The sequence below is a fragment of the Oncorhynchus mykiss genome, chromosome 16, assembly GCF_013265735.2.
Source record: "Oncorhynchus mykiss isolate Arlee chromosome 16, USDA_OmykA_1.1, whole genome shotgun sequence".
NCBI classification, from domain to species: Eukaryota; Metazoa; Chordata; class Actinopteri; order Salmoniformes; family Salmonidae; genus Oncorhynchus; species Oncorhynchus mykiss.
In genome coordinates this window covers 78,194,913-78,222,641 of record NC_048580.1, presented here as the reverse complement: position 1 = coordinate 78,222,641, position 27,729 = coordinate 78,194,913, and the positions used below count along the sequence as shown (strand labels likewise).

The following is a 27,729-nucleotide window of genomic DNA, read 5'->3' as shown; positions in this document are numbered from 1 at the left end:
TCTCCATCCTGGGGGTCTCAACGTGTATATCTCTCTCTCCTCTCCTCTCCATCCTGGGGGTCTCAACGTGTATATATCTCTCTCCTCTCCATCCTGGGGGTCTCAACGTGTATATATCTCTCTCCTCTCCATCCTGGGGGTCTCAACGTGTATATCTCTCTCCTCTCCATCCTGGGGGTCTCAACGTGTATATCTCTCTCTCCTCTCCTCTCCATCCTGGGGGTCTCAACGTGTATATCTCTCTCTCCTCTCCATCCTGGGGGTCTCAGCGTGTATATCTCTCTCCTCTCCATCCTGGGGGTCTCAACGTGTATCTCTCTCCTCTCCATCCTGGGGGTCTCAACGTGTATCTCTCTCTCTCTCCTCTCCATCCTGGGGGTCTCAACGTGTATATATCTCTCTCCTCTCCATCCTGGGGGTCTCAACGTGTATATCTCTCTCTCCTCTCCATCCTGGGGGTCTCAACGTGTATCTCTCCTCTCCATCCTGGGGGTCTCAACGTGTATCTCTCTCCTCTCCATCCTGGGGGTCTCAACGTGTATCTCTCTCTCCTCTCCATCCTGGGGGTCTCAACGTGTATATATCTCTCTCCTCTCCATCCTGGGGGTCTCAACGTGTATCTCTCTCTCCTCTCCATCCTGGGGGTCTCAACGTGTATATATCTCTCTCCTCTCCATCCTGGGGGTCTCAACGTGTATCTCTCTCTCCTCTCCATCCTGGGGGTCTCAACGTGTATACATCTCTCTCCTCTCCATCCTGGGGGTCTCAACGTGTATCTCTCTCTCCTCTCCATCCTGGGGGTCTCAACGTGTATCTCTCTCTCCTCTCCATCCTGGGGGTCTCAACGTGTATATCTCTCTCTCTCCTCTCCATCCTGGGGGTCTCAACGTGTATATCTCTCTCTCTCCTCTCCATCCTGGGGGTCTCAACGTGTATCTCTCTCTCTCTCCTCTCCATCCTGGGGGTCTCAACGTGTATATCTCTCTCTCCTCTCCATCCTGGGGGTCTCAACGTGTATCTCTCCTCTCCATCCTGGGGGTCTCAACGTGTATCTCTCTCCTCTCCATCCTGGGGGTCTCAACGTGTATATATCTCTCTCTCTCCTCTCCATCCTGGGGGTCTCAACGTGTATCTCTCTCTCTCTCCTCTCCATCCTGGGGGTCTCAACGTGTATATCTCTCTCTCCTCTCCATCCTGGGGGTCTCAACGTGTATCTCTCCTCTCCATCCTGGGGGTCTCAACGTGTATCTCTCTCCTCTCCATCCTGGGGGTCTCAACGTGTATCTCTCTCCTCTCCATCCTGGGGGTCTCAACGTGTATATATCTCTCTCTCTCCTCTCCATCCTGGGGGTCTCAACGTGTATCTCTCCTCTCCATCCTGGGGGTCTCAACGTGTATCTCTCTCTCTCTCCTCTCCATCCTGGGGGTCTCAACGTGTATATCTCTCTCTCCTCTCCTCTCCATCCTGGGGGTCTCAACGTGTATCTCTCCTCTCCATCCTGGGGGTCTCAACGTGTATCTCTCTCCTCTCCATCCTGGGGGTCTCAACGTGTATCTCTCTCCTCTCCATCCTGGGGGTCTCAACGTGTATCTCTCTCCTCTCCATCCTGGGGGTCTCAACGTGTATATCTCTCTCCCCTCTCCATCCAGGGGGTCTCAACGTGTATCTCTCTCTCCTCTCCATCCTGGGGGTCTCAACGTGTATCTCTCTCTCTCCTCTCCATCCTGGGGGTCTCAACGTGTATATCTCTCCTCTCCATCCTGGGGGTCTCAACGTGTATACATCTCTCTCCTCTCCATCCTGGGGGTCTCAACGTGTATCTCTCTCTCTCTCCATCCAGGGGGTCTCAACGTGTATATCTCTCCTCTCCATCCTGGGGGTCTCAACGTGTATCTCTCTCCTCTCCATCCTGGGGGTCTCAACGTGTATATCTCTCTCTCCTCTCCATCCTGGGGGTCTCAACGTGTATATCTCTCTCTCCTCTCCATCCAGGGGGTCTCAACGTGTATCTCTCTCTCCTCTCCATCCTGGGGGTCTCAACGTGTATCTCTCTCTCCTCTCCATCCTGGGGGTCTCAACGTGTATATCTCTCCTCTCCATCCTGGGGGTCTCAACGTGTATACATCTCTCTCCTCTCCATCCTGGGGGTCTCAACGTGTATCTCTCTCTCTCTCCTCTCCATCCAGGGGGTCTCAACGTGTATATCTCTCCTCTCCATCCTGGGGGTCTCAACGTGTATACATCTCTCTCCTCTCCATCCTGGGGGTCTCAACGTGTATATATCTCTCTCTCTCCTCTCCATCCTGGGGGTCTCAACGTGTATCTCTCTCTCCTCTCCATCCTGGGGGTCTCAACGTGTATATCTCTCTCTCCTCTCCATCCTGGGGGTCTCAACGTGTATCTCTCTACTCTCCATCCTGGGGGTCTCAACGTGTATCTCTCCTCTCCATCCTGGGGGTCTCAACGTGTATCTCTCTCCTCTCCATCCTGGGGGTCTCAACGTGTATATATCTCTCTCTCTCCTCTCCATCCTGGGGGTCTCAACGTGTATATCTCTCCTCTCCATCCTGGGGGTCTCAACGTGTATATATCTCTCTCTCCATCCTGGGGGTCTCAACGTGTATATATCTCTCTCTCTCCTCTCCATCCTGGGGGTCTCAACGTGTATATCTCTCCTCTCCATCCTGGGGGTCTCAACGTGTATACATCTCTCTCCTCTCCATCCTGGGGGTCTCAACGTGTATCTCTCTCCTCTCCATCCTGGGGGTCTCAACGTGTATATATCTCTCTCTCTCCTCTCCATCCTGGGGGTCTCAACGTGTATCTCTCTCCTCTCCATCCTGGGGGTCTCAACGTGTATCTCTCTCCTCTGCATCCTGGGGGTCTCAACGTGTATATCTCTCTCTCCTCTCCATCCTGGGGGTCTCAACGTGTATATCTCTCTCTCCTCTCCATCCTGGGGGTCTCAACGTGTATATATCTCTCTCCTCTCCATCCAGGGGGTCTCAATGTGTATCTCTCTCCTCTCCATCCTGGGGGTCTCAACGTGTATATCTCTCTCCTCTCCATCCTGGGGGTCTCAACGTGTATCTCTCTCTCCTCTCCATCCTGGGGGTCTCAAAGTGTATCTCTCCTCTCCATCCTGGGGGTCTCAACGTGTATATATCTCTCTCCTCTCCATCCTGGGGGTCTCAACGTGTATATATCTCTCTCCTCTCCATCCTGGGGGTCTCAACGTGTATATCTCTCTCTACTCTCCATCCTGGGGGTCTCAACGTGTATATATCTCTCTCCTCTCCATCCTGGGGGTCTCAACGTGTATCTCTCTACTCTCCATCCTGGGGGTCTCAACGTGTATCTCTCTACTCCATCCTGGGGGTCTCAACGTGTATCTCTCTCCTCTCCATCCTGGGGGTCTCAACGTGTATATCTCTCCTCTCCATCCTGGGGGTCTCAACGTGTATATCTCTCCTCTCCATCCTGGGGGTCTCAATGTGTATATATCTCTCTCCTCTCCATCCTGGGGGTCTCAACGTGTATCTCTCTCCTCTCCATTCTGGTGGTCTCAACGTGTATCTCTCTCTCTCTCCTCTCCATCCTGGGGGTCTCAATGTGTATATCTCTCCTCTCCATCCTGGGGGTCTCAATGTGTATATATCTCTCTCCTCTCCATCCTGGGGGTCTCAACGTGTATATCTCTCTCCTTGTCCTCTCCTTCAGGAGGAGCTGGTGTCTCGTGTGGAGAAGATGCGTCAGGCCATTCTAGACGGCATCAACTTTACTCGTCCTCCTCCCCCTCTCCCCCCTCTTTCCTTCCTCCGCCCTCCCCCCTTCTACCCCCCACCCCCCCTCTACCCCCCCCGGCCCATGGGTAACATGCCCCCCCACTACCACCCTCATCATCCTCACCACCACCCAAATGATCCTCACCACCACCCTCATCATCCTCACCACCACCCAGCCCAGCATCGACCCAGAGGCTTCCCAGGTAAACAACTAACAAACGCATACACAGTAGACACGCAGTTCACACATATATAGACATGCCTTGGTGTTTGTTTGACAGATTAGAAACACCCAGATCATCATTGTGCTGATAGGTGTTCCAACTATACCATTTTCAACAGTTATGAAAAACATTCTCATCCGGTCTGTCTCCCCAGGTCTGCAGTCGATCCCCCCTCAGGGAGGGAAGTTGGAGATAGCCGGCATGGTGGTGGGCCAGTGGTCCGGGAACAAACCACTGCGTGGCAGAGGGGGGCTCAACATGCAGGTGGTGTCGGTCGGAGCAGGGAGAGGGTGAGACTCTGGCTGCTCTTTAAATTAAGCTGTTTATATAATATAACCTTTTACTGATCTCTCCCTGTCTATATAAAATAACCTTTTACTGATCTCTCCCTGTCTATATAATATAACCTTTTACTGATCTCTCCCTGTCTATATAAAATAACCTTTTACTGATCTCTCCCTGTCTATATAATATAACCTTTTACTGATCTCTCCCTGTCTATATAAAATAACCTTTTACTGATCTCTCCCTGTCTATATAAAATAACCTTTTACTGATCTCTCCCTGTCTATATAATATAACCTTTTACTGATCTCTCCCTGTCTATATAATATAACCTTTTACTGATCTCTCCCTGTCTATATAATATAACCTTTTACTGATCTCTCCCTGTCTATATAATATAACATTTTACTGATCTCTCCCTGTCTATATAAAATAACCTTTTACTGATCTGTCCCTGTCTATATAATATAACCTTTTACTGATCTCTCCCTGTCTATATAATATAACCTTTTACTGATCTCTCCCTGTCTATATAATATAACCTTTTACTGATCTCTCCCTGTCTATATAATATAACCTTTTACTGATCTCTCCCTGTCTATATAATATAACCTTTTACTGATCTCTCCCTGTCTATATAATATAACCTTTTACTGATCTCTCCCCGTCTATATAATATAACCTTTTACTGATCTCTCCCCGTCTATATAATATAACCTTTTACTGATCTCTCCCTGTCTATATAATATAACCTTTTACTGATCTCTCCCTGTCTATATAATATAACCTTTTACTGATCTCTCCCTGTCTATATAATATAACCTTTTACTGATCTCTCCCTGTCTATATAATATAACCTTTTACTGATCTCTCCCTGTCTATATAAAATAACCTTTTACTGATCTCTCCCTGTCTATATAATATAACCTTTTACTGATCTCTCCCTGTCTATATAATATAACCTTTTACTGATCTCTCCCTGTCTATAAAATATAACCTTTTACTGATCTCTCCCTGTCTATATAAAATAACCTTTTACTGATCTCTCCCTGTCTATATAATATAACCTTTTACTGATCTCTCCCTGTCTATATAATATAACCTTTTACTGATCTCTCCCTGTCTATATAAAATAACCTTTTACTGATCTCTCCCTGTCTATATAATATAACCTTTTACTGATCTCTCCCTGTCTATATAATATAACCTTTTACTGATCTCTCCCTGTCTATATAATATAACCTTTTACTGATCTCTCCCTGTCTATATAATATAACCTTTTACTGATCTCTCCCTGTCTATATAATATAACCTTTTACTGATCTCTCCCTGTCTATATAATATAACCTTTTACTGATCTCTCCCTGTCTATATAATATAACCTTTTACTGATCTCTCCCTGTCTATATAATATAACCTTTTACTGATCTCTCCCTGTCTATATAATATAACCTTTTACTGATCTCTCCCCGTCTATATAATATAACCTTTTACTGATCTCTCCCCGTCTATATAATATAACCTTTTACTGATCTCTCCCCGTCTATATAATATAACCTTTTACTGATCTCTCCCTGTCTATATAATATAACCTTTTACTGATCTCTCCCTGTCTATATAATATAACCTTTTACTGATCTCTCCCTGTCTATATAATATAACCTTTTACTGATCTGTCCCTGTCTATATAATATAACATTTTACTGATCTCTCCCTGTCTATATAATATAACCTTTTACTGATCTGTCCCTGTCTATATAATATAACCTTTTACTGATCTCTCCCTGTCTCTCTCCCTGTCTCTCTCCCCGTCTCTCTCCCCGTCTCTCTCCCCGTCTCCCTCCCCGTCTCTCTCTCTCCACGTCTCTCTCTCTCCCCGTCTTTCTCTCTCCCCGTCCTTCTCTCTCCCCGTCTCTCTCTCCGTCTCTCTCTCTCTCTCCGTCTCTCTCTCTCTCTCTCTCCGTCTCTCTCGTCTCGCTCTCTCTCTCCCCGTCTCTCTCTCTCTTTCCCCGTCTCTCTCTCTCTCCCCGTCTCTCTCTTTCTCTCCCCGTCTCTCTCTCTCTCTCCCCGTCTCTCTCTCTCTCTCCCCGTCTCTCTCTCTCCCCGTCTCTCTCTCTCTCTCTCTCCCCGTCTCTCTCTCTCTCTCTCTCCCCGTCTCTCTCTCTCTCTCTCCCCGTCTCTCTCTCCCCGTCTCTCTCTCTCTCTCCCCGTCTCTCTCTCTCTCTCTCCCCGTCTCTCTCTCTCTCTCTCCCCGTCTCTCTCTCTCTCTCTCCCCGTCTCTCTCTCTCTCTCTCCCCGTCTCTCTCTCTCTCTCTCCCCGGCTCTCTCTCTCTCTCTCCCCGTCTCTCTCTCTCTCTCCCCGTCTCTCTCTCTCTCTCCCCCCGTCTCTCTCTCTCTCTCTCTCTCTCCCCGTCTCTCTCTCTCTCTCCCCGTCTCTCTCTCTCCCCCCGTCTCTCTCTCTCCCCCCGTCTCTCTCCACGTCTCTCTCGCTCTCCCCGTCTCTCTCGCTCTCCCCGTCTCTCTCGCTCTCCCCGTCTCTCTCTCTCTGTCTCTCCCCGTCTCTCTCTCTCTCTCTCTCTCCCCGTCTCTCTCTGTCTCTCCCCGTCTCTCTCTGTCTCTCCCCGTCTCTCTCTCTCTGTCTCTCCCCGTCTCTCTCTCGCTGTCTCTCCCCGTCTCTCTCTCTCTGTCTCTCCCCGTCTCTCTCTCTTTCTCCCCGTCTCTCTCTCTTTCTCCCCGTCTCTCTCTCTCTGTCTCTCCCGGTCTCTCTCTCTCTGTCTCTCCCCGTCTCTCTCTCTGTCTCTCCCCGTCTCTCTCTCTGTCTCTCCCCGTCTCTCTCTCCCCGTCTCTCTCTCTCTCTCCCCGTCTCTCTCTCCCCGTCTCTCTCTCTCTCTCTCCCCGTCTCTCTCTCTCTTTCCCCGTCTCTCTCTCTCTGTCTCTCCCCGTCTCTCTGTCTCTCCCCGTCTCTCTCTCTGTCTCTCCCCGTCTCTCTCTCTGTCTCTCCCCGTCTCTCTCTCCCCGTCTCTCTCTCTCTCTCCCCGTCTCTCTCTCTCTGTCTCTCCCCGTCTCTCTGTCTCTCCCCGTCTCTCTCTCTCTCTCCCCGTCTCTCCCTCTCTGTCTCTCCCCGTCTCTCTCTCGCTCCCCGTCTCTCGCTCCTCGTCTCTCTCGCTCCTCGTCTCTCTCTCTCGCTCCCCCTGTTTCTCTCGCTCCCCGTGTCTCTCTCTCTGTCTCGCTCTCTGTCCCTCTCTCCAGAAGGGGTAAGGACATCCCAGCGAAAGCAGGACGAGGAGTTAAAAAGGTGACTGCCAAGTCATTAAGGTTAAGGTGACTGCCAAGTCATTAAGGTTAAGGTGACTGCCAAGTCATTAAGGTTGGGCCATTTTATGATTGCATCGTCTATCGACGATGTTTGACTGCCATCGTTGACTGTGACGATATCATGATGTCACAAAATATGTTTTGGCATATTTGAGTCTGGCAGCACACAACAGGGCTGTGCAGTGAGCACACAGTAGGGCAACATACCAAATGGTCTGTTCCCTATTGGCCTTCGCCTCAATGGTCTGTACATATGCGGTAGGTAGACTATTAACTTAATGCAAGAGAACAATGTAGCTTGTAGAAGAGACCAGAGCAAAATGTCAGCTAGGTCCTAACGTGGTTTTTGTCTCCTCTCCAATGTGGGATAATAATGGACCTTTTGCAGCACATACTCTGTGTCGTATTGTTTCAAAATCTTAATTTCCCTTTTTCCATTTGAATGGGATTTGTTAGACTAGGCATAGCCTACTCTTTGATGATCAACCATGGAATGAGTCTATAGACCTGAGTTCCATCTCAGTTTGTGAATAAAAACATAGGCGCTGGAAAGGGGAGACTCACCAACACTATGGTGGGCACTGTTTTGCTCTACCACCCCCCCAAGTGTCGGGACTCGTCTGAAGGTAATCGCTACCGGGTTTTAAGGGGAATGGAAGTATGAGGGTACTTCCCTCAAAAAAAGCCTTTAATATGTGTAACAACATATGTATATATACATACCATTCAAACATATGTATATACACATACCATTAAAACATATGTAAATATACATACCATTAAAACATATGTATATATACATACCATTAAAACATATGTATATATACATACCATTAAAACATATGTAAATATACATACCATTAAAACATATGTATATATACATACCATTAAAACATATGTATATATACATACCATTAAAACATATGTAAATATACATACCATTAAAACATTTGGAGTCGCTTAGAAATTTCCTTGTTTTTGAAAGAAAAGTACATTTTTTTGTCCATTAAAATAACATCAAATTGATCAGAAATACAGTGTCGACATTGTTAATGTTGTTAATGACTATTATAGCTGGAAACGGCTGATTTTTAATGGAATATCTACAGTTGAAGTCTGAAGTTTACATACCCTTAGGTTGGAGTCATTAAAATTTGTTTTTCAACCACTCCACACATTTCTTGTTAACAAATTATAGTTTTGCCAAGTCGGTTAGGACATCTACTGTGTGCATGACACAAGTAATTTTTCTAACAATTGTTTAGACAGATTATTTCACTTATAATTCACGATATCACAATTCCAGTGGGTCAGAAGTTTACATACACTAAGTTGACTGTGTCTTTAAACAGCTTGGAAAATTCCAGAAAATTATGTCATGGCTTTAGAAGCTTCTGATAGGCTAATTGACATAATTTGAGTCAATTAGAGGTGTACCTGTGGATGTATTTCAAGGCCTACCTTCAAACTCAATGCCTCTTTGCTTGACATCATGGGAAAATCAAAAGAAATCAGCCAAGACCTCAGGAAAAAAATAGTAGACCTCCACAAGTCTGGTTCATCCTTGGAGCTATTTCCAAATGCGTGAATGTACCACGTTCATCTGTACAAACAATGGTACGCAAGTATAAACACCATGAGACGCAGCCGTCACACCGCTCAGGAAGGAGACGCGTTCTGTCTCCTAGAGATGAATGTACTTTGGTGCGAAAAGTGCAAATCAATCCCAGAACAACAGCAAAGGACTTGTGAAGATGCTGGAGGAAACAGGTACAAAAGTATCTATATCCACAGTAAAACGAGTCCTATATCGACATAACCTGAAAGGCCGCTCAGCAAGGAAGAAGCCACAGCTCCAAAACCGCCATAAAAAAGCCAGACTTGGAGGAAAAAGGGGGAGGCTTGCAAGCCGAAGAACAGCATCCCAACCGTGAAGCACGGGGGTGGCAGCATCATGTTGTGGGGGTGCTTTGCTGCAGGAGGGACTGGTGCACTTCACAAAATAGATGGCATCATGAGGCAGGAAAATGATGTGAATATTTTGAAGCAACATCTCCAGACATCAGTCAGGAAAGTAAAGCTTGGTCGCAAATGGGTCTTCCAAATGGACAATGACCCCAAGCATACTTCCAAGGTTGTGTCAAAATGGCTTAAGGACAACAAAGTCATTGTATTGTATCACAAAGCCCTGACCTCAATCCTATAGAAAATGTGTGGGTAGAACTGAAAAAGCTTGTGTGAGCAAGGAGGCCTACAAACCTGACTCAGTTACACCAGCTCTGTCAGGAGGAATGGGCCAAAATTCACCCAACTTATTGTGGAAAGCTTGTGGAAGGCTATCCGAAACATTTGACCCAAGTTAAACAATTTAAAGGTGATGCTAGCAAATACTAATTGAGTGTATGTAAACTTCTAACCCTCTGGGAATGTGATGAAGGAAATAAAAGCTGAAATAACTACTATTATTCTGACATTTCACATTCTTAAAATAAAGTGGTGATCCTAACTGACCTAAGACAGGGAATTTTTACTAGGATTAAATGTCAGGACTTGTGAAAAACTGAGTTTAAATGGATTTGGCTAAGGTTTTTATAAATCTCTGACTTCAACTGTATATAGGCGTACAGAGGCCCATTATCAGCAACCATCACTCCTATGTTCCAATGGCACGTTGTGTTAGCTAATCCAAGTTTATAATTTTAAAAGGCTAATTGATCATTAGAAAACCCTTTTGCAATTATGTTAGCACAGCTGAAAACTGTTGTTCTGATTAAAGAAGCAATAAAACTGTCCTCCTTTAGACTAGTTGAGTATCTGGAGCATCAGCGTCTGTGGGTTCGATTACAGGCTCAAAATGGCCAGAAACAAAGCACTTTCTAAGTGACCCCAAACTTTTGAATGGTAGTGTATATTTTATATTTGAGATTCTTTAAAGTAGCCACCCTTTGCCTTGAAGACATATTTGCATACTTTAGAGTTCTCTCAACCAGCTTCACCTGGAATTATTTTCCAACAGTCTTGGAAGTCCCACATATGCTGAGCACTTGTTGGCTGCTTTTCCTTCACTCTGCGGTTGTTCACTCATGACTGCACGGCCAGGCACGAGTAGAAACACCATCATTAAGTTTGATGATGACAACAACGACGATACAGCCTATAGGGAGGAGGTCAGAGACCTGGCCGTGTGGTGCCAGGACAACAACCTCTCCCTCAACGTGAGCAAGACAAAGGAGCTGATCGTGGACTACAGGAAAAGGAGGACCGAGCACGCCCCTACTAACATTGACGGGGCTGTAGTGGAGCTGGTCAAGAGTTTTTCAAGTTCCTTGGTGTCTACATCACCAACATACTATCATAGTCCACACACCAAGACAGTCGTGAAGAGGGCAAGACAACACCTTTCCCCTCTCAGGAGACTGAAAAGATTTGGCATGGGTCCCCAGATCCTTGAAAAGTTCTACAGCTGCACCATTGAGAGCATCCTGACCAGTTCCATCGCCACCTGGTATGGCAACTGCTCGGCATCTGACCGTAAGGCACTACAGAGGGTAGTGCGTACGGCCCAGTACATCACTGGGGCCAAGCTTCCTGCCATCCAGGACCTGTATATCAGAGGGTAGTGCGTACAGCCCAGTACATCACTGGGGCCAAGCTTCCTGACATCCAGGACCTGTATATCAGAGGGTAGTGCGTACAGCCCAGTACATCACTGGGGCCAAGCTTCCTGCCATCCAGGACCTGTATAATAGGCGGTGTCAGAGGAAAGCTCAAAATTTGTCAGAGACTCCAGTCACCCAAATCGTAGACTGTTCTCTCTACTATCGCACGGTAAGCAGTACCGGAGCGCCAAGTCTAGGACCAAAAGTCTCCTTGATAGCTTCTACCCCCAAGCCATAAGACTGCTGAACAAGTAATCAGATGGCCACCAGACTATTTACATTGACCCCTCCTTCCCATTTTGTTTTGTACACTGCTGCTACTCGCTGTTAATATTATTTTTTTTCACCTTTATTTAACCAGGTAGGCAAGTTGAGAACAAGTTCTCATTTACAATTGCGACCTGGCAATTATCTATGGATAGTCACTTCATCCCTACCTACATGTACAAATGACCTCGACTAACCTGTACCCCCGCACATTGACCCTGTAAATAATCTCGTTATTGTTATTTTGTTACATTTTATTATTTTTTTACTTTAGTTAAATTGGTAAATATTTTCTCAACTCTTCTTGAACTGCACTGTTGGTTAAGGGCTTGTAAGTAAGCATTTCACGGTAAAGTCTACTCTGGTTGTATTCGGCGCATGTGACAAATAAAGTTTGATTTGATTTAGCAACGACTTTGTGACTGTGGTAACTAGTGGAAACGGAATGTAACCTGATGGAATAATGTCCAGATAATAACAAAACAATAATAGCCTACACTTTATATATATATTTGAAGGTAGGCTAATATAAATATTATCTGATTATTTTTGACAAGACAAACATAGGCCTACCAGTTTTGTAGACTAGATTAAATAGTGAACTAGGCCTAATACTGTTTTCAACAATGATTTAATGAGATTGATTGTGGCTTTACTAACAATTTAAATATAAAATAATGACATTACCAACCAAATCACAGTTCTGGTATAACCATATGTAAAGAAGGCTCTTTACTAAAGAGAGGTAGCTGTAGCTAACTAACTAACTCTAAGTAAACATGAACTCTCTCTCCTCTCCTCTCCTCCCCCAGACACATTCCCCCTCCTCCACCAGCCCCACCAAGCCTGAGGAGGAGGAGCCTAACTCAGGGGCCGTGACCCAGCAGCTGAATGGCAGCCCTGCAGCCTCCACTATTGGCCAGCCTCTGGATCTGCCCCCACTGGCCCATCCAATCCCGTGTGCCTTAGCAAGCAGAGACAACCAAACAGAGGAGGCCCCCTGTTGCCTTGACGACTGTCCTTCAGACGTTCCGAAGGAGGCGTGACGAGGCTTTCCCAGAATGCACCAGGGTGTTCTGAAAAAGCTGTCTGTGTTTCACTGCCCCTTGATTTTGTCATGTAGTTTTATTTTATCTTAACGATCAGAGGTTTTTCTCCATGAGTCCGTATGTATGTAAGCCCCTGCCTACCTAAAGCACCGCCCCCATGGCCCGTCGCTATAGTAACCCCAGCCCACTGTCTCATGATGTTCTGATGGTCCCTCCCTACTGTTAATATTCCTACCGGGATCCTTGCGGTTAGACTTGAACTGCGGTGTTTAGTAGTGTGTTTAGATACACTAACATCGACACTACCACACACTGTTGGCTAGGTGCCTGGGTTTGGTTGCCGGGTGTGTCGGTTGTTGCCATAGGGACCTCATGGTGAGCTCAGAGTTCCAGGAGTGTTGGACTCTAGAAGTGTCAGAGGAGGAATAGCGAAAGAGGAGGATGACGAACGAATGAGTGCAGTGTTTGTGTGCTAAATAAGCCCAGTTTACCACCAACAATGATTTATTAGTGTTAGCCGCGCCACTAACCACCCAGAGAGCGTGTTTGCATTGCTATAACCCTTCAGTAGCATTTGCACCGCCGCACCGCTAATGCATTAGCATGCTAACGTAGCCCACACCTTGAATAACATTAGCACTTGCCCTAATATGTTATCATGCTAAGTTAGCCTAGCCCAGCTGTATTTAGACCCCCTGACCACAGATGTAATGTAACCTGACGCTCCAACGTATGGAAGCTCTTACCCCTATATTAGATTATATCCCCTATGCTCTGATTGTATATCCCAACAGAGAGCACTAATGTTGGATTCATTGATTTAATATTGATTATTATTGACCAGACCCCTAGACAGTTGGTCTGAGAGAGTTCCCTTGCGACCTAGGAAATCACTTTGATCATTGACCTCAAGGTCTATTTTAACATGGCCTTTGTGTTCTGCAAACGAGACCTGTTTGAATGTGATCAGAGTAGGGCTGCACAATTCATCCAAACTGCAATATTGACATGTGCAATATCCATATCGCAATATTTTGCAACCCCACTCAGCCGTGTGTACGGTCCGTTATTATAGTCGACTCTGTCGTCCCTCTCCTCTTGCGGCTGATTCCTACAACTCAAGCAGCACAGTTCCTCTTCTGTTAGATTCACTAGAAGCTTCCATGCTGTTCTGTTAGGTCAAATGCAGTCGGCACATTGTTCCAAACAAGAATGGTGCTGCTTTCCACTTAGCTTCTTAATATAAATCATTATATTTCTCTGATTCCAACTGTGTTTTGATCGATCACAAGTCAAATTGTAATATTTGTTCAAAGTAAATAAAATGTGGCAATATGATGCAGCCCTAGAACGGCGTGGTCTTCAGAAGAAGCACGTTTAGTTTAGGAATCCTCTAGCAGGTCAAAACATTCACGCGATCAGAGACAATATGATGCAGCCCTAGAACGGCGTGGTCTTCAGAAGAAGCACGTTTAGTTTTAAAAGGAATCCTCTAGCAGGTCAAAACATTCACGCGATCAGAGATGGAGGACATCTTTGTATCTGTACCGTTATTGCATCTATGACAGTATGGGCAGCTCTATAGAGCCTAGCTTCATTTTAAAGTAGTCTATTTTCTTCACAGTTAGCTAATCCCTCCCAGTTTGACATGACTTCAACAGGGTCACTAGGAGGGATCAGCCAATGAAGTTGGGAGGCCCACACAGTCGACTACATTAGAATGGTGGAAGCGCTCAATGGCGCTGCCCAGGCTAATACGGCCTGTTGGCCAGTAGAGGCCTCTATCATTCTCTATGGGCCAAGTATGGTGCCACGTCAGAGGACGGGAGGGTCAGGGCTTAAAGGTCAGAGTGCTGACGCTACCAAGCTCCTCTTCTGACTGGCACCTTGTCTAAATGAACCCAAGGCTGCATCTGAAATGGCATTCCCTGCGTAGTGCATCAGAAGCAGTGCCTTTAGAGACAAGACCTGATGAAGTCCCAAAGCATAGACCCACACTAGCCTTGTCAGCTGGCTGGCCAATCAGGACAGGCCTGGTAGCACCGCCTGGTGATTGGTTAGCAGTTTCCACTGCGATAGCCCAGCCTTCTAAGCTCTTTATCTAACAGGAAGCACTTCCCCCAAACCACTTAGCCAATCAGCAGGGGTTTAAGGTGAGAACACTTGCATGTTCCGCCCACAATCTAAAGATCCTAAATAGTTTTAATGTTAAACTCTTTATGTTGTCATCATTATAGTAGAGGATAAAGTATCATTTTAATAGGTCTGCTCTGAGTATTGACTTGTTTTAATGTTAGTAGAAGACTACAGAGAGATAGCAGAGAGGAATCAGTTTTAATGTTAGTAGGAGACTACAGAGAGATAGCAGAGAGGAATCAGTTTTAATGTTAGGAGACTACAGAGAGATAGCAGAGAGGAATCAGTTTTAATGTTAGTAGGAGACTACAGAGAGATAGCAGAGAGGAATCAGTTTTAATGTTAGTAGGAGACTACAGAGAGAAAGAAGAGAGGAATCAGTTTTAATGTTAGTAGGAGACTACAGAGAGATAGCAGAGAGGAATTAGTTTTAATGTTAGTAGGAGACTACAGAGAGATAGCAGAGAGGAATCAGTTTTAATGTTAGTAGGAGACTACAGAGAGATAGAAGAGAGGAATCAGTTGTAATGTTAGTAGGAGACTACAGAGAGATAGAAGAGAGGAATCAGTTTTAATGTTAGTAGGAGACTACAGAGATAGCAGAGAGGAATCAGTTTTAATGTTAGTAGGAGACTACAGAGAGATAGAAGAGAGGAATCAGTTTTAATGTTAGTAGGAGACTACAGAGAGATAGAAGAGAGGAATCAGTTTTAATGTTAGTAGGAGACTACAGAGAGATAGCAGAGAGGAATTAGTTTTAATGTTAGTAGGAGACTACAGAGAGATAGCAGGGACTAACCTCTACAGGGCTGTCAGACAATAGTAACCGTGTTGGACTAACCTCTACAGGGCTGTAGTTGACACAAACAGAAAAGGTCTGGCTGCTAAGTAGTCCAATTGCAGGCCAAACTACCGTAGTAGAATGGAAATAACCCCCGGAGAGCGCACAGTTGCCAGAACAACCGTAACATCTGAATAGAGACAGCACTTCAACCCACATAGGTTTGGATAGAGACAGCACTTCAACCCACATGGGTTTGGATAGAGACAGCACTTCAACCCACATGGGTTTGGATAGAGACAGCACTTCAACCCACATGGGTTTGGATAGAGACAGCACTTCAACCCACATGGGTTTGGATAGAGACAGCACTTCAACCCACATGGGTTTGGATAGAGACAGCACTTCAACCCACATGGGTTTGAATAGAGACAGCACTTCAACCCACATGGGTTTGGATTTCTGCGGCTCATGACTGTGTTGTGGGACTGTTTACAAGCAAATAGAGAGTTTCGAGATTAATTCCACATCAAGTATTTGGAACAACAATCTTTTAGGGATATCTAGCAGACAGAGTTGAACTGGTCATATAATACCCAGCATGACTAGACGACTACGACTCATACATACATATACAGTATAATACTTTAACCTTTAACCTTTCATTACTGTAGTACAATAAAACGGACCACTGCAGGTCATGAGTATGGCTCTTCAGCCAGGAGGAGTGGTGAGCCTATTTATGTCACTCCACTATCTGACCAAATTACACACGACCCTGTCGACTCGTTCCTAACGATACTTACTCATATATACACACAGTAGTTGTTAACAGCACTCTGTGTGTTTGTGCTGAAGTGATGTTAAGTTGCTGTTCCTCGTCAGTTTCTGTCTGTGGGTGAAGCAGAGAGACTTGGTAACTCTCTACTGTTGTACCGAGCTGCAGTCTGACACACAGCCCTCTCCACTCATAACAATACTTTCACGCGCACATTGTCATACTCTGAGTTAGACACTAGCTTGATAACATAAATAACATGATGTCCCATTGTTATCCATGTCTGATTTAGTTTGATTAGATTTTATTGATCAGTGATTTGAATGCTTATCTCAATATCGCTCTGTACACCAACATGCCCTCTTCTCTCTTCAACCCATCTCTCTCTCTCCTCCCATCTCTCTCTCTCCTCCCATCTCTCTCTCTCTCTCCTCCCATCTCTCTCTCTCTCTCCTCCCATCTCTCTCTCTCTCTCCTCCCATCTCTCTCTCTCTCTCCTCCCATCTCTCTCTCTCTCTCCTCCCATCTCTCTCTCTCTCTCTCCTCCCATCTCTCTCTCTCTCCTCCCATCTCTCTCTCTCTCTCCTCCCATCTCTCTCTCTCTCTCCTCCCATCTCTCTTTCTCTCCTCCCATCTCTCTCTCCTCCCATCTCTCTCTCTCTCTCTCTCTCTCCTCCCATCTCTCTCTCTCTCTCTCTCCTCCCATCTCTCTCTCTCTCTCTCCTCACATCTCTCTCTCTCTCTCCTCCCATCTCTCTCTCTCCTCCCATCTCTCTCTCTCTCTCTCCTCCTATCTCTCTCTCTCTCCTCCCATCTCTCTCTCTCTCTCCTCCTATCTCTCTCTCTCTCCTCCCATCTCTCTCTCTCTCTCCTCCCATCTCTCTCTCTCCTCCCATCTCTCTCTCTCTCCTCCCATCTCTCTCCTCCCATCTCTCTCTCTCTCTCTCTCTCCTCCCATCTCTCTCTCTCCTCTCATTTCTCCTCCCATCTCTCTCTCCTCCCATCTCTCTCTCTCTCTCCTCCCATCTCTCTCTCTCCTCCCATCTCTCGCTCTCTCTCTCCTCCAATCTCTCGCTCTCTCTCTCTCCTCCCAACTCTCTCTCTCCTCCCATCTCTCTCTCTCTCCTCCCATCTCTCTCTCTCTCTCTCTCTCCTCCCATCTCTCTCTCTTCCCATCTCTCTCTCTCTCTCCTCCCATCTCTCTCTCCTCCCATCTCTCTCTCTCTCCTCCCATCTCTCGCTCTATCCTCCCATCTCTTGCTCTCTCTCTCCTCCCATCTCTCGCTCTCTCTCTCCTCCCATCTCTCGCTCTCTCTCTCCTCCCATCTCTCGCTCTCTCTCTCTTTCCATCTCTCGCTCTCTCTCTCCTCCCATCTCTCGCTCTCTCCTCCCATCTCTCTCTCTCTCCTCCCATCTCTCTCTCTCCTCCCATCTCTCTCCTCCCATCTCTCTCTCTCTCTTCCCATCTCTCTCTCTCTCTCCTCCCATCTCTCTCTCTCTCTCTCCTCCCATCTCTCTCTCTCTCTCTCTCCTCCCATCTCTCTCTCTCTCTCCTCCCATCTCTCTCTCTCTCTTCCCATCTCTCTCTCTCTCTCTCTCCTCCCATCTCTCTCTCTCTCCTCCCATCTCTCTCTCTCTCCTCCCATCTCTCTCTCTCTCCTCCCATCTCTCGCTCTCTCCTCCCATCTCTCGCTCTCTCCTCCCATCTCTCGCTCTCTCCTCCCATCTCTCGCTCTCTCCTCCCATCTCTCGCTCTCTCTCTCCTCCCATCTCTCGCTCTCTCTCTCCTCCCATCTCTCGCTCTCTCTCTCCTCCCATCTCTCACTCTCTCTCTCCTTCCATCTCTCGCTCTCTCTCTCCTCCCATCTCTCGCTCTCTCCTTCCATCTCTCGCTCTCTGTCCTTCCATCTCTCGCTCTCTCTCCTCCCATCTCTCGCTCTCTCTCTCCTCCCATCTCTCGCTCTCTCTCTCCTCCCATCTCTCGCTCTCTCTCTCCTCCCAACTCTCTCTCTCTCCTCCCAACTCTCTCTCTCTCCTCCCAACTCTCTCTCTCCTCCCAACTCTTTCTCTCTCCTCCCATCTCTCTCTCCTCCCATCTCTCTCTCCTCCCAACTCTCTCTCTCTCTCCTCCCAACTCTCTCTCTCTCTCCTCCCAACTCTCTCTCTCTCCTCCCAACTCTCTCTCTCCTCCCAACTCTTTCTCTCTCCTCCCATCTCTCTCTCCTCCCAGCTCTCTCCTCCCAACTCTCTCTCTCTCCTCCCAACTCTCTCTCTCTCTCCTCCCAACTCTCTCTCTCCTCCCAACTCTCTCTCTCTCCTCCCAACTCTCTCTCTCTCCTCCCAACTCTCGCTCTCTCCTCCCAACTCTCTCTCTCTCCTCCCAACTCTTTCTCTCTCCTCCCAACTCTTTCTCTCTCCTCCCATCTCTCGCTCTCTCTCTCTCTCGCTCTCTCCTCCCATGTCTCTCTCCTCCCATCTCTTTCTCTCCTCCCATCTCTCTCTCTCCTCCCATCTCTCTCTCCTCCCATCTCTCCCTCTCTCTCCCCCATCTCTCTCTCCTCCCATCTCTCCCTCTCTCTCCTCCCATCTCTCTCTCTCTCCTCCCATCTCTCTCTCTCCTCCCATCTCTCTCTCTCTCTCCTCCCATCTCTCTCTCTCTCCTCCCATCTCTCTCTCTCTCCTCCCATCTGTTCTCTCCCCCCCATTTGGTAGTTCTGCTTAAAGCAGCACGTGAAGTAAACACTGATACACACTTTCACCAACACACACAAATGAAGAGTACCCTACACACACACAGTACATATCTCCAACCACATAGTACCAATATACACAGTACATATCTCCCACCACACAGTACCAATATACACAGTACATATCTCCAACCACACAGTACCAATATACACAGTACATATCTCAACCACACAGTACCAATATACACAGTACATATCTCCAACCACACAGTATCAATATACACAGTACATATCTCCAACCACACAGTACCAATATACACAGTACATATCTCCAACCACACAGTACCAATATACACAGTACATATCTCTTGCTCATGTCTCTGTGCTCTCTGTTCCCTCTAGGACCGTTTCTATTGGCTGTTTTCTGACCCCGCCCCTAACCACCCCCACTAATATTCTATATCGTGATGAACTTTTCTTAGTGATTATCAGTTTCTCTGTAAACTAGCCAGAATCTGGAAGGAAAAAAGTAAACAACAAAAAGAAATCGAACTGTTTTATTCAATTGTACTTTAAACTGTGTTTTTTCTTACTATTTTGAATGTCTCTTCTAACCCTTCTATCAAAGCGTTCGTTTTGAGAGGCTTCAGCCAACCATAGAGATGTAAACTGAAACCAATATATGATCTTTCCCCGTATTTAATATTATGCCATCGATCGTCTTTAAGACCACTTCGCCGTTGTTACTAAGTTAAGTATCGCACGTCAAAACATTTTAAAATAATCATCGTCTCTGCACTACGTTGGTATATTCTGTTTATCGTCCCTTATAAAGATTTAATGGTCAACTCGTCAAGTGAAGCTGAACTTTGCACAGAGTTAGAAGTCTCACATTACCACCCTGAGAACCAAAGTTCACCCCCCTCCCCCGTTTCCCTGCCATGATGGTATGCCCCAAACCAATGACCTATCAAGAGATTCTATGATGACGTCACAGCACGTGTGATTGGTTTACCCCTATAGAGTGGAGTTTTGTGATGAGTAGAACAGAACTGTGTTGGATGCTGTAGGACTGTTATGTGTCAGTACATGGATGGATGAATAGCTACGCCGACTGACTGGTCCAGACAAGATGAGCCTGCAGGGAAAAGAGACCATGAGACATTCCAAATGGCACCCTGTTCCCTATAATAGTGCGCTACTTTATACCTTGTGGTGCAGGAAGGTTTCAGTCATGTTTCATTTCTGAGACTCTTATGGTCCTCGTCACGAGTAGTGTTCTAGAAAGGGAACAGGATGTCGTTTGGGATGCTGCCAGGGAGATGGCCAGTCAATTCAGGTCACATGGCCAGATCACATGGCCAGGTCACATGATTATTTTATGACATCATCCAGGTGTCAGTCTAAATCTCTGTACTACTACATCACCTTCTCAACCAACTAACATGTATACTACAGTACATCATGTAAACTAGCAGTAATGTGAGTACATCATGTACTGTAAGCCACGCCCCCCTAAACAACAACATCCGTAAAGGATTCCTCTTCATTATTATGATTATTGCTGTTATGATTATTATTGGTATAATTTGTCATTGTTAGCTAAATGGAAACACCAGAATGTTGTTGTGGAGAGGACTTTTATATTCTTATGGCTGTGGAGGAAGTGATGTCAGAGGACAGGAACAGGAAGGAAGGAGAGGCGTGATGATGTAAAATGGTCATGTTTGTTGGGAAATGACATCCAGTGCTGAAATAAAATTTATTCTTATAGGAAAAAAAATGAACTTACCGCTGTCAGTGTGTTCTTTTGATCTTTCTGTTTGGGCCCAGTTAGTAAGTGGTCCTTGTTATCTGGGATCCTTGGGATGTCCAACTCTGACGTCACTCAATTGAAGTTGAAATGATAAATGGTTAGTGTTATTTTATTGGTCGGTGGAGCACGCAGGCAGGCAGAAGACAGACCAAAACGCGACTTTGGGCATTGTCCCGAGCAGAACATCGGGCGGATAGACCGACATTTCAAAGTCGCCCAACAATTTATGTCTGGTACTATCGAATGGAGGCACACTATGCTTGCGACCCTGCTTTCAACTGACAGACAGCAGACTGAACAGTGGAACGTTGCTGGAGCCCAGGGAGAGCACTGGGACTTTACCGGGGGGGTGAGCGGTCGGCGGTGATGGCACAGCCTTCCAGTCGGAGCCGAGGAAGCTGCATCGGGGGGACTCCGACGGGCTGCGAGAGTGATGAGGTCGACGCTGTCTCATCCACTAGTTAAGCTCAAGGCCAGGAAGCCATGTGGAAAACATTACATTTCCACAGAATATGAAGGCTTTATTCTGGGGGAAAAATCCTTCAGCAAAATGCAATTCCTCCAGGTCAGAGGGCAATTCCGATGAAGGACTGTGTTCCACAGCTAGTTACAAGTGTGTGTCAGAGTGGTGTAGCCAGTGTGAAGCCCGGGGTTTGACACCATCCACATTAAAAATCTATTGGGCCGAAATATTAGAAGTTTTTTGCAGTTCCAACCGAAGACTGCAGGCCAAAGCCGATTTGAATTAGGAAGTTGTTACTCTTCTTGGCAAAGATGGATCTCGATTCGCGGCAGACCCTGGCAACGCACAATATCACAAGCGCTGTAAAGCCGAGGTGCTCAGCGCTGAGGAGTTAGGCCAGTTCGTTGAGCTGAGTTCGCAGGCTATTCCTTTGGTTCTCAAAAGACTGGAAGTCCGAGCCACCTGCTCTGACAGGCGTAGGTTTGCGGCTCTCATAACCAGCCGATTAGCAATATATAACGGGACGAGGCAAAACCAAGTCACCATGTTCAGTGAAAGGGCATTTATGGAAGTTACCCAGGAAAGTGGGGGTCATGATCTGTGTGTTGCAAGCCATAAAACAAACTATAGCTACAGGACCAGTCAAAAGTTTGGACACACCTACTCATTCAAGGGTTTTTCTTTATTTTGACTGTGTTTTCTACATTGTAGAATAGTAGTGAAGACATAAACACTATGAAATAACACATGGAATCATGTAGGAATCAGTGTTAAACAAATCAAAATATATTTTATATTTCAAATTCTTCAATTATATCAATAGGATGCCCCTGGCCTGTCAACAGGATGCTCTTGCAATTTTCAACATGATGTTCTTGCCCTTTTCAACAGGATGTTCTTGGCCTTTTCAACAGGATGTCATTGGCCTTTTCAACAGGATGCTATTGGCCTGTCAACTGGATGCTATTGGCCTGTCAACTGGATGCTCTTGGCCTGTCAACAGGATGTTCTTGGCCTGTCAACTGGATGCTCTTGGCCTGTCAACTGGATGCTCTTGGCCTGTCAACTGGATGCTCTTGGCCTGTCAACAGGATGCTCTTGGCCTGTCAACTTGATGCTCTTGCCCTTTTCAACAGGATGTTCTAGGCCTTTTCAACAGGATGCGCTTGGCCTTTTCAACAGGATGCTCTTGGCCTGTCAACAGGATGCTCCCAGTTCCCACTGCCCTGTCTGGGTCTGGTTACCACGCACAAATGTCTCATGCTGTGACGTAGAATGAGTTTCATCCCTGTGCCTCTGTGTGGCCTGTTCTGCCACACAAAGGTCCACTCTGTTGCGTCTGTAGAGTGTGCCGTCATCATCGTCCACAAGAAACGGGGAGCGACCCTCTTCAGACAGGAACCGAGCCGCCACCGTCCTGTGTGGTCACCTGGTAATGGCCGCATTTTGATCTGATCTCCAATGTTCAAGTCAGGGAGGTTTCTGGTGGCCACGTCATAGTGAGTTTCTCAGTGACACCCACAACCACAGAGGGCTGCAGCAAGCTGGGTGCCGCGGCAACGATGACTTGACATGAGCCGCTGTGCGGAGCTACTGTCCATCCCCTCAGTGGGCGTGTTGCGCCACTACAGTTTAGCTGCCCTCACGTCTGAAGTGTTTAGCTTTGCCCTCTTGTTTAAGCCTTTCACTATCTTGACCGCTGACTCTGCCTTTCCATTGGCCGGTGGATGGTGAGGGGGAGGTGACATGTTATTTATTTATTTAACCTTTAACTATAGAAACTGCCTTAATTTTGTGGGACCCCAGGAAGAGTAATGGGGATCCATAATAAATACAAATAAACTCAAAATAAACGCAAAAATAGAAAAGTCCCTTTTTCAGGACCCTGTCTTTCAAAGATAATTTGTAAAAATCCAAATAACTTCACAGATCTTCATTGTAAAGGGTTTAAACACTGTTTCCCATGCTTGTTCAATGAACCATAAACAATTAATGAACATGCACCTGTGGAACGGTCGTTAAGACACTAACAGCTTACAGACGTTAGGCAATTAAGGTCACAGTTATGAAAACTTAGGACACTAAAAAGGCCTTTCTACTGACTCTGAAAAACACCAAAAGAAAGATGCCCAGGGTCCCTGCTCATCTGCGTGAACGTGCCTTAGGCATGCTGCAAGGAGGCATGAGGACTGCAGATGTGTCCAGGACAATAAATTGCAATGTCCATACTGTGAGACGCCTAAGACAGCGCTACAGGGAGACAAGACGGACAGCTGATCGTCCTCGCAATGGCAGACCACGTGTAGCAACACCTGCACAGGATCGGTACACCCGAACATCACACCTGCGGGACAGGTACAGGATGGCAACAACAACTGCCTAAGTTACACCAGGAACACACAATCCCTCCATCAGTGCTCAGACTGTCCGTAATAGGCTGAGAGAGGCTGGACTGAGGGCTTGTAGGCCTGTTATAAGGCAGGTCCTCACCAGACATCATCGGCAACAACGTCGCCTATGGGCACAAACCCACCGTCACTGGACCAGACAGGAGTGGCAAAAAGGGCTTTTCACTGACTAGTCACGGTTTTGTCTCACCAGGGGAGACGGTCGGAATCGCGTTCATCATCGAAGGAATGAGCGTTACACCGAGGCCTGTACTCTGGAGCAGGATCGATTTGGAGGTGGAGGGTCTGTCATGGTCTGAGGCGGTGTGTCACAGCATCATCGGACTGAGCTTGTTGTCATTGCAGGCAATCTCAACGCTCTGCGTTACAGGGAAGACATCCTCCTCCCTCATGTAGTACCCTTCCTGCAGGCTCATCCTGACATGACCCTCCAGCATGACAATGCCACCAGCCATACTGCTGGACAGTATGCAAGACAGGAATGTCAGTATTCTGCCATGGCCAGCAAAGAGCCCGGATCTCAATCCCATTGAGCACGTCTGGGACCTTTTGGATCGGAGGGTGAGGGCTAGGGCCATTCCCCCCAGAAATGTCTGAGAACTTGCAGGTGCCTTGGTGGAAGAGTGGCGTAACATCTCACAGGAAGAACTGGCAAATCTGGTGCAATCCATGTGATGCACTGCAGTACTTAATGCAGCTGGTGGCCACACCAGTCACAGACTGCTACTTTTCATTTTGACCCCCCCTTTATTCAGGGACACATTATTCCATCTCTGTTAGTCACATGTCTGTGGAATTTGTTCAGTTTATGTCTCAGTTGAATCTTATGTTCATGTAAATATTTACACATGTTAAGTTGGCTGAAAATAAACGCAGTTGACAGTGAGAGGACGTTTCTTTTTTTGCTCCGTGTATAATTCTGTTTGAGGGAGAGGTGAAGTGTATGAGTTGGAGAAACTAGGAAAGTGAACTGAAATATGTAGGTTGTCCCTAGAGAGTTGTAGAGAATTGGAGTGTGAGAAACTTTCACAGGGGCTTGCTTTAATTCGTCTCGCTGTCCCAGGTCCTTCTATAAAAGAAAGTGTGTATTTTCCTGACTTCACTCCCACTGTCCAAGTGTTACTTGGATCCAGCAGGTCGGTCAAATTTTGATCCAGCAGGTCGGTCAAATTTTGATCCAGCAGGTCGGAGACATTTTATTCACTTCGGAATATGGGCGTATCCTCATAATAATGAATGTACATATGTTATACAAGTTTACGGTGTATGTACACAATAGGGGGTGTAGATCAATTACTAAAGTAACTTGGAAAGTTACTGGTGTCCAAAACACTCTGAAACCACCCGTCCAAATTACTCTTGACATCACACAACATTCTCTGGGCCTCAGCACCACTCTCTCTTCCAAGTCTTGTATCTAAGTAATTATCTTCATTGGCATATCTGTAAAAGCCAAGTCATGACATACAAGCAGGGCTGAATTTGAGCCGAAACCTGCTGGAACAGCATCCATTTCCTCTGCGTTGGACTGTTTCGTTCCGGAACACGCTCTTGTGGCGTGAACAATTATTTTCACTGTTTGTAATGTCAAAATAATTTTCATTGTTTGTCAAAATAAGTTTCACTGTCTTATCAAAATAATTTGCACTGTTTGTAATGTAAAAAAAAAATCACTGTCATGTCAAAATTATTTTCACTGTAATGTCTACATTATTTTCACTGTTTGTAATGTCAAAATTAGAATAGAAGCAATTTGAGTCCATTCAAATGGACTCTGTAATTCTCCTGCCCCCTATAAAAGGTCATGTGAAAACGTGCCTGATAAGAACAGATTTGTGTTGGGCTGGCCCGGACTTAGCCTGTTTGCGCAACATTGTAGTCTATAAAGACCAACACGTGGCCATTGCTGTGGTGAGAGAGAGAAGCACACCAGTATCTCTCACAGAACTAGAATGAGATTCACTTTATAATCTCCCTCTCACTCCTCTGATAGACATGAGCCGGCAACTCATCTACAGCGTTGCACTTCGTCATGTATTTCCTTATTGTAGGGTGCTGGGGGTGCTGCAGCACCAATGATCAATTGAAATACATTTGCCAAAGTTCTAGAATTACTGCTGTCTGATCAGAAAGAAATGAAATCATTCCATAAACTACACCAGGAGTTGGCCTATAATTTAAGGAGGATCAATAGTTTATTTGTAAGAAAATAGCCTATCAGTGTATTGTGTGTAGCCCAATCACAAGACATGCCTACAATCGGGAACGCGCTATAAAATCTGTCAGTGAACAGCATGCAGCCAAAACAGGCCTTTAGCAATATTTCAAATACTATCGCGGGAAAACAGAGGTTGGAAAGCAAATGTATCCTGCTGAAAAAAAAGAAGACTAATCTGTCTGTAGGCTACTAAGTTATCAACTTCCAAATAGGTCTATTTAGCGAAAAGCATTGTTTAAGTAAAACGAGAGAGAGAAAGAGAAGCTTTAGGCACATGCGCATTGGCCATCATCGTGAGCTGCACATCATTGGGTGAGTGGGTCAGTGAAACTGGAAAGCTTTTTTAGGACTATGATTTCCCCTCATATTGTACAATATGTGTCTCAACACACCTCGGCTATTGATGGATTCAAGACAATCTCGTTTTTATTGATCTCAGAGTTTCAGTTTGACAGTGTCAAAGCAGCATGTCATGTCGATCATTTGGAAAGTTATTTTTTTTAAATTCTGGTAAAGTCTCCAGTCATCTAAAATGATGTAGAATTGCATGAAATGCATTTATAAAAGGCATTTTTTTTTCCAGACCCCAGGCTACCATTGGTCTTACCCATGTGAGCAACTTCTGCAAGTGCCTCTACTCTACTGTTCTATGCCAGTAGGCTACACTAACACGATGATATTGCATGAAATGCTTTATAATAAAACATTTTAAAATCTCTCTAGCTCTCACTTTTTGTTCCGGCACCGCCCAATTTACAAATTAAGCACTGGTGAGAGGCTATTAAACCGACGCTATAGAGTTTCTAAACTGTACTGTCTTTGCTACCGCACTTTTGGTGCTTTCAGGACATCTGGGAACTCGAGTAACAAAAGTAGGTTAAATCATGCCATCAGTGATCTTGAGGTCGGAAAGTCGGACATTTAGAAAAAGGCCCGAGGTTCCGACTTCCGAGTTTGATGACCGTTCAAAAAAATTCCCAGTCTGAGCCCGTTTTTTGTCCGAGTTGTCAAATGTCTCAAACGCACTTAGGTTGGAGGTCAGATATTTCTGAGTTCCGCGTGCCCAGCTGTTTTGAACGTCGCATTAGAAACAGCACGCTCTCTCCAGGAACCTCTACTGGGACCAGAAGTGTTGTGGCGCGCAAGTTAGACTTTTGTTTGAATTACTTTTAATTCCGAGTGCGGAGTCCTAACTGGGTCCTAACCGGGTGAATGGGTGTGACACTTTTGGACGTCAAACAGTCGAAAAGATTTTAGAAGCAACAGCTGTGCTGGAATGTGAACAGTTGTGATGGTATGGAGCGGGAGGATGAGGGTCAAAGACCGGAATGGTCGGTAGTGTAAAGACAGGAAGAAGAGAGATCCTGATACAGAAAGCAGTGGAGCATCTCCTAAAAAAACGCTTACAGAGGGCCAAGGTAGAAAGCAGGAGTAGTGATGTGTTGGAGTGGAAAGTGGTGATAGTGTTTGAGACCGCAGGGCCTCATTTACACCCTATCCGACTAACCAATGCTGTAGAGAAAGAGATACAGTAGGTGAAGTCAAATTAGCCCGGTTCATTGGAAATGGTAGATTGTTAATACTGTATTTTGTGGTAGCCAGGCTCAGCAAAGGTATATTCTGAAAATGGAAAAGTTTAATGGGAAGAATTTAAAAAGCCATGTCCCTGGTGATTTTGCTAGGTTGAAGGGAGGCAGAGTGATTTGAGGCCAAACGTTTGATCAGTCGGAAAGAGGGTAAAAGTAGTGAAAGCCTATCAGTGCTGCTGAGGTTTGAGAAGGTTTTGCTTGGAAAAGTACAGATAGGATTCCTTAGTTTCAATGTTAGATCATTTGTCCCATATGCACTGCAGTG

At 46.0% G+C, this 27,729-nt stretch overlaps 1 protein-coding gene and 1 long non-coding RNA gene across 2 annotated transcripts in view; both read left to right on the top strand.

Moving 5' to 3' along the window:
- The window catches only part of LOC110492720 (constitutive coactivator of PPAR-gamma-like protein 2), a 108,810-nt gene extending 92,307 nt beyond the window's left edge, over positions 1-16,503 (top strand). The window contains exons 13-16 of the mRNA XM_036947862.1: positions 3,722-3,989; positions 4,165-4,300; positions 7,545-7,590; positions 12,349-16,503. Coding sequence (XP_036803757.1) covers positions 3,722-3,989; positions 4,165-4,300; positions 7,545-7,590; positions 12,349-12,582 — 684 coding nt within the window. The 3' untranslated portion in view covers positions 12,583-16,503. The remainder of the gene's footprint in view (positions 1-3,721; positions 3,990-4,164; positions 4,301-7,544; positions 7,591-12,348) is intronic.
- Positions 16,504-18,873: 2,370 nt separating this feature from the next.
- On the top strand, positions 18,874-20,757 carry LOC110492727. The gene is made up of 2 exons (XR_002469070.2): positions 18,874-20,150; positions 20,196-20,757. It is a non-coding gene; the product is annotated as an uncharacterized LOC110492727 (long non-coding RNA).
- The last annotated feature ends 6,972 nt before the right edge of the window (positions 20,758-27,729 follow it).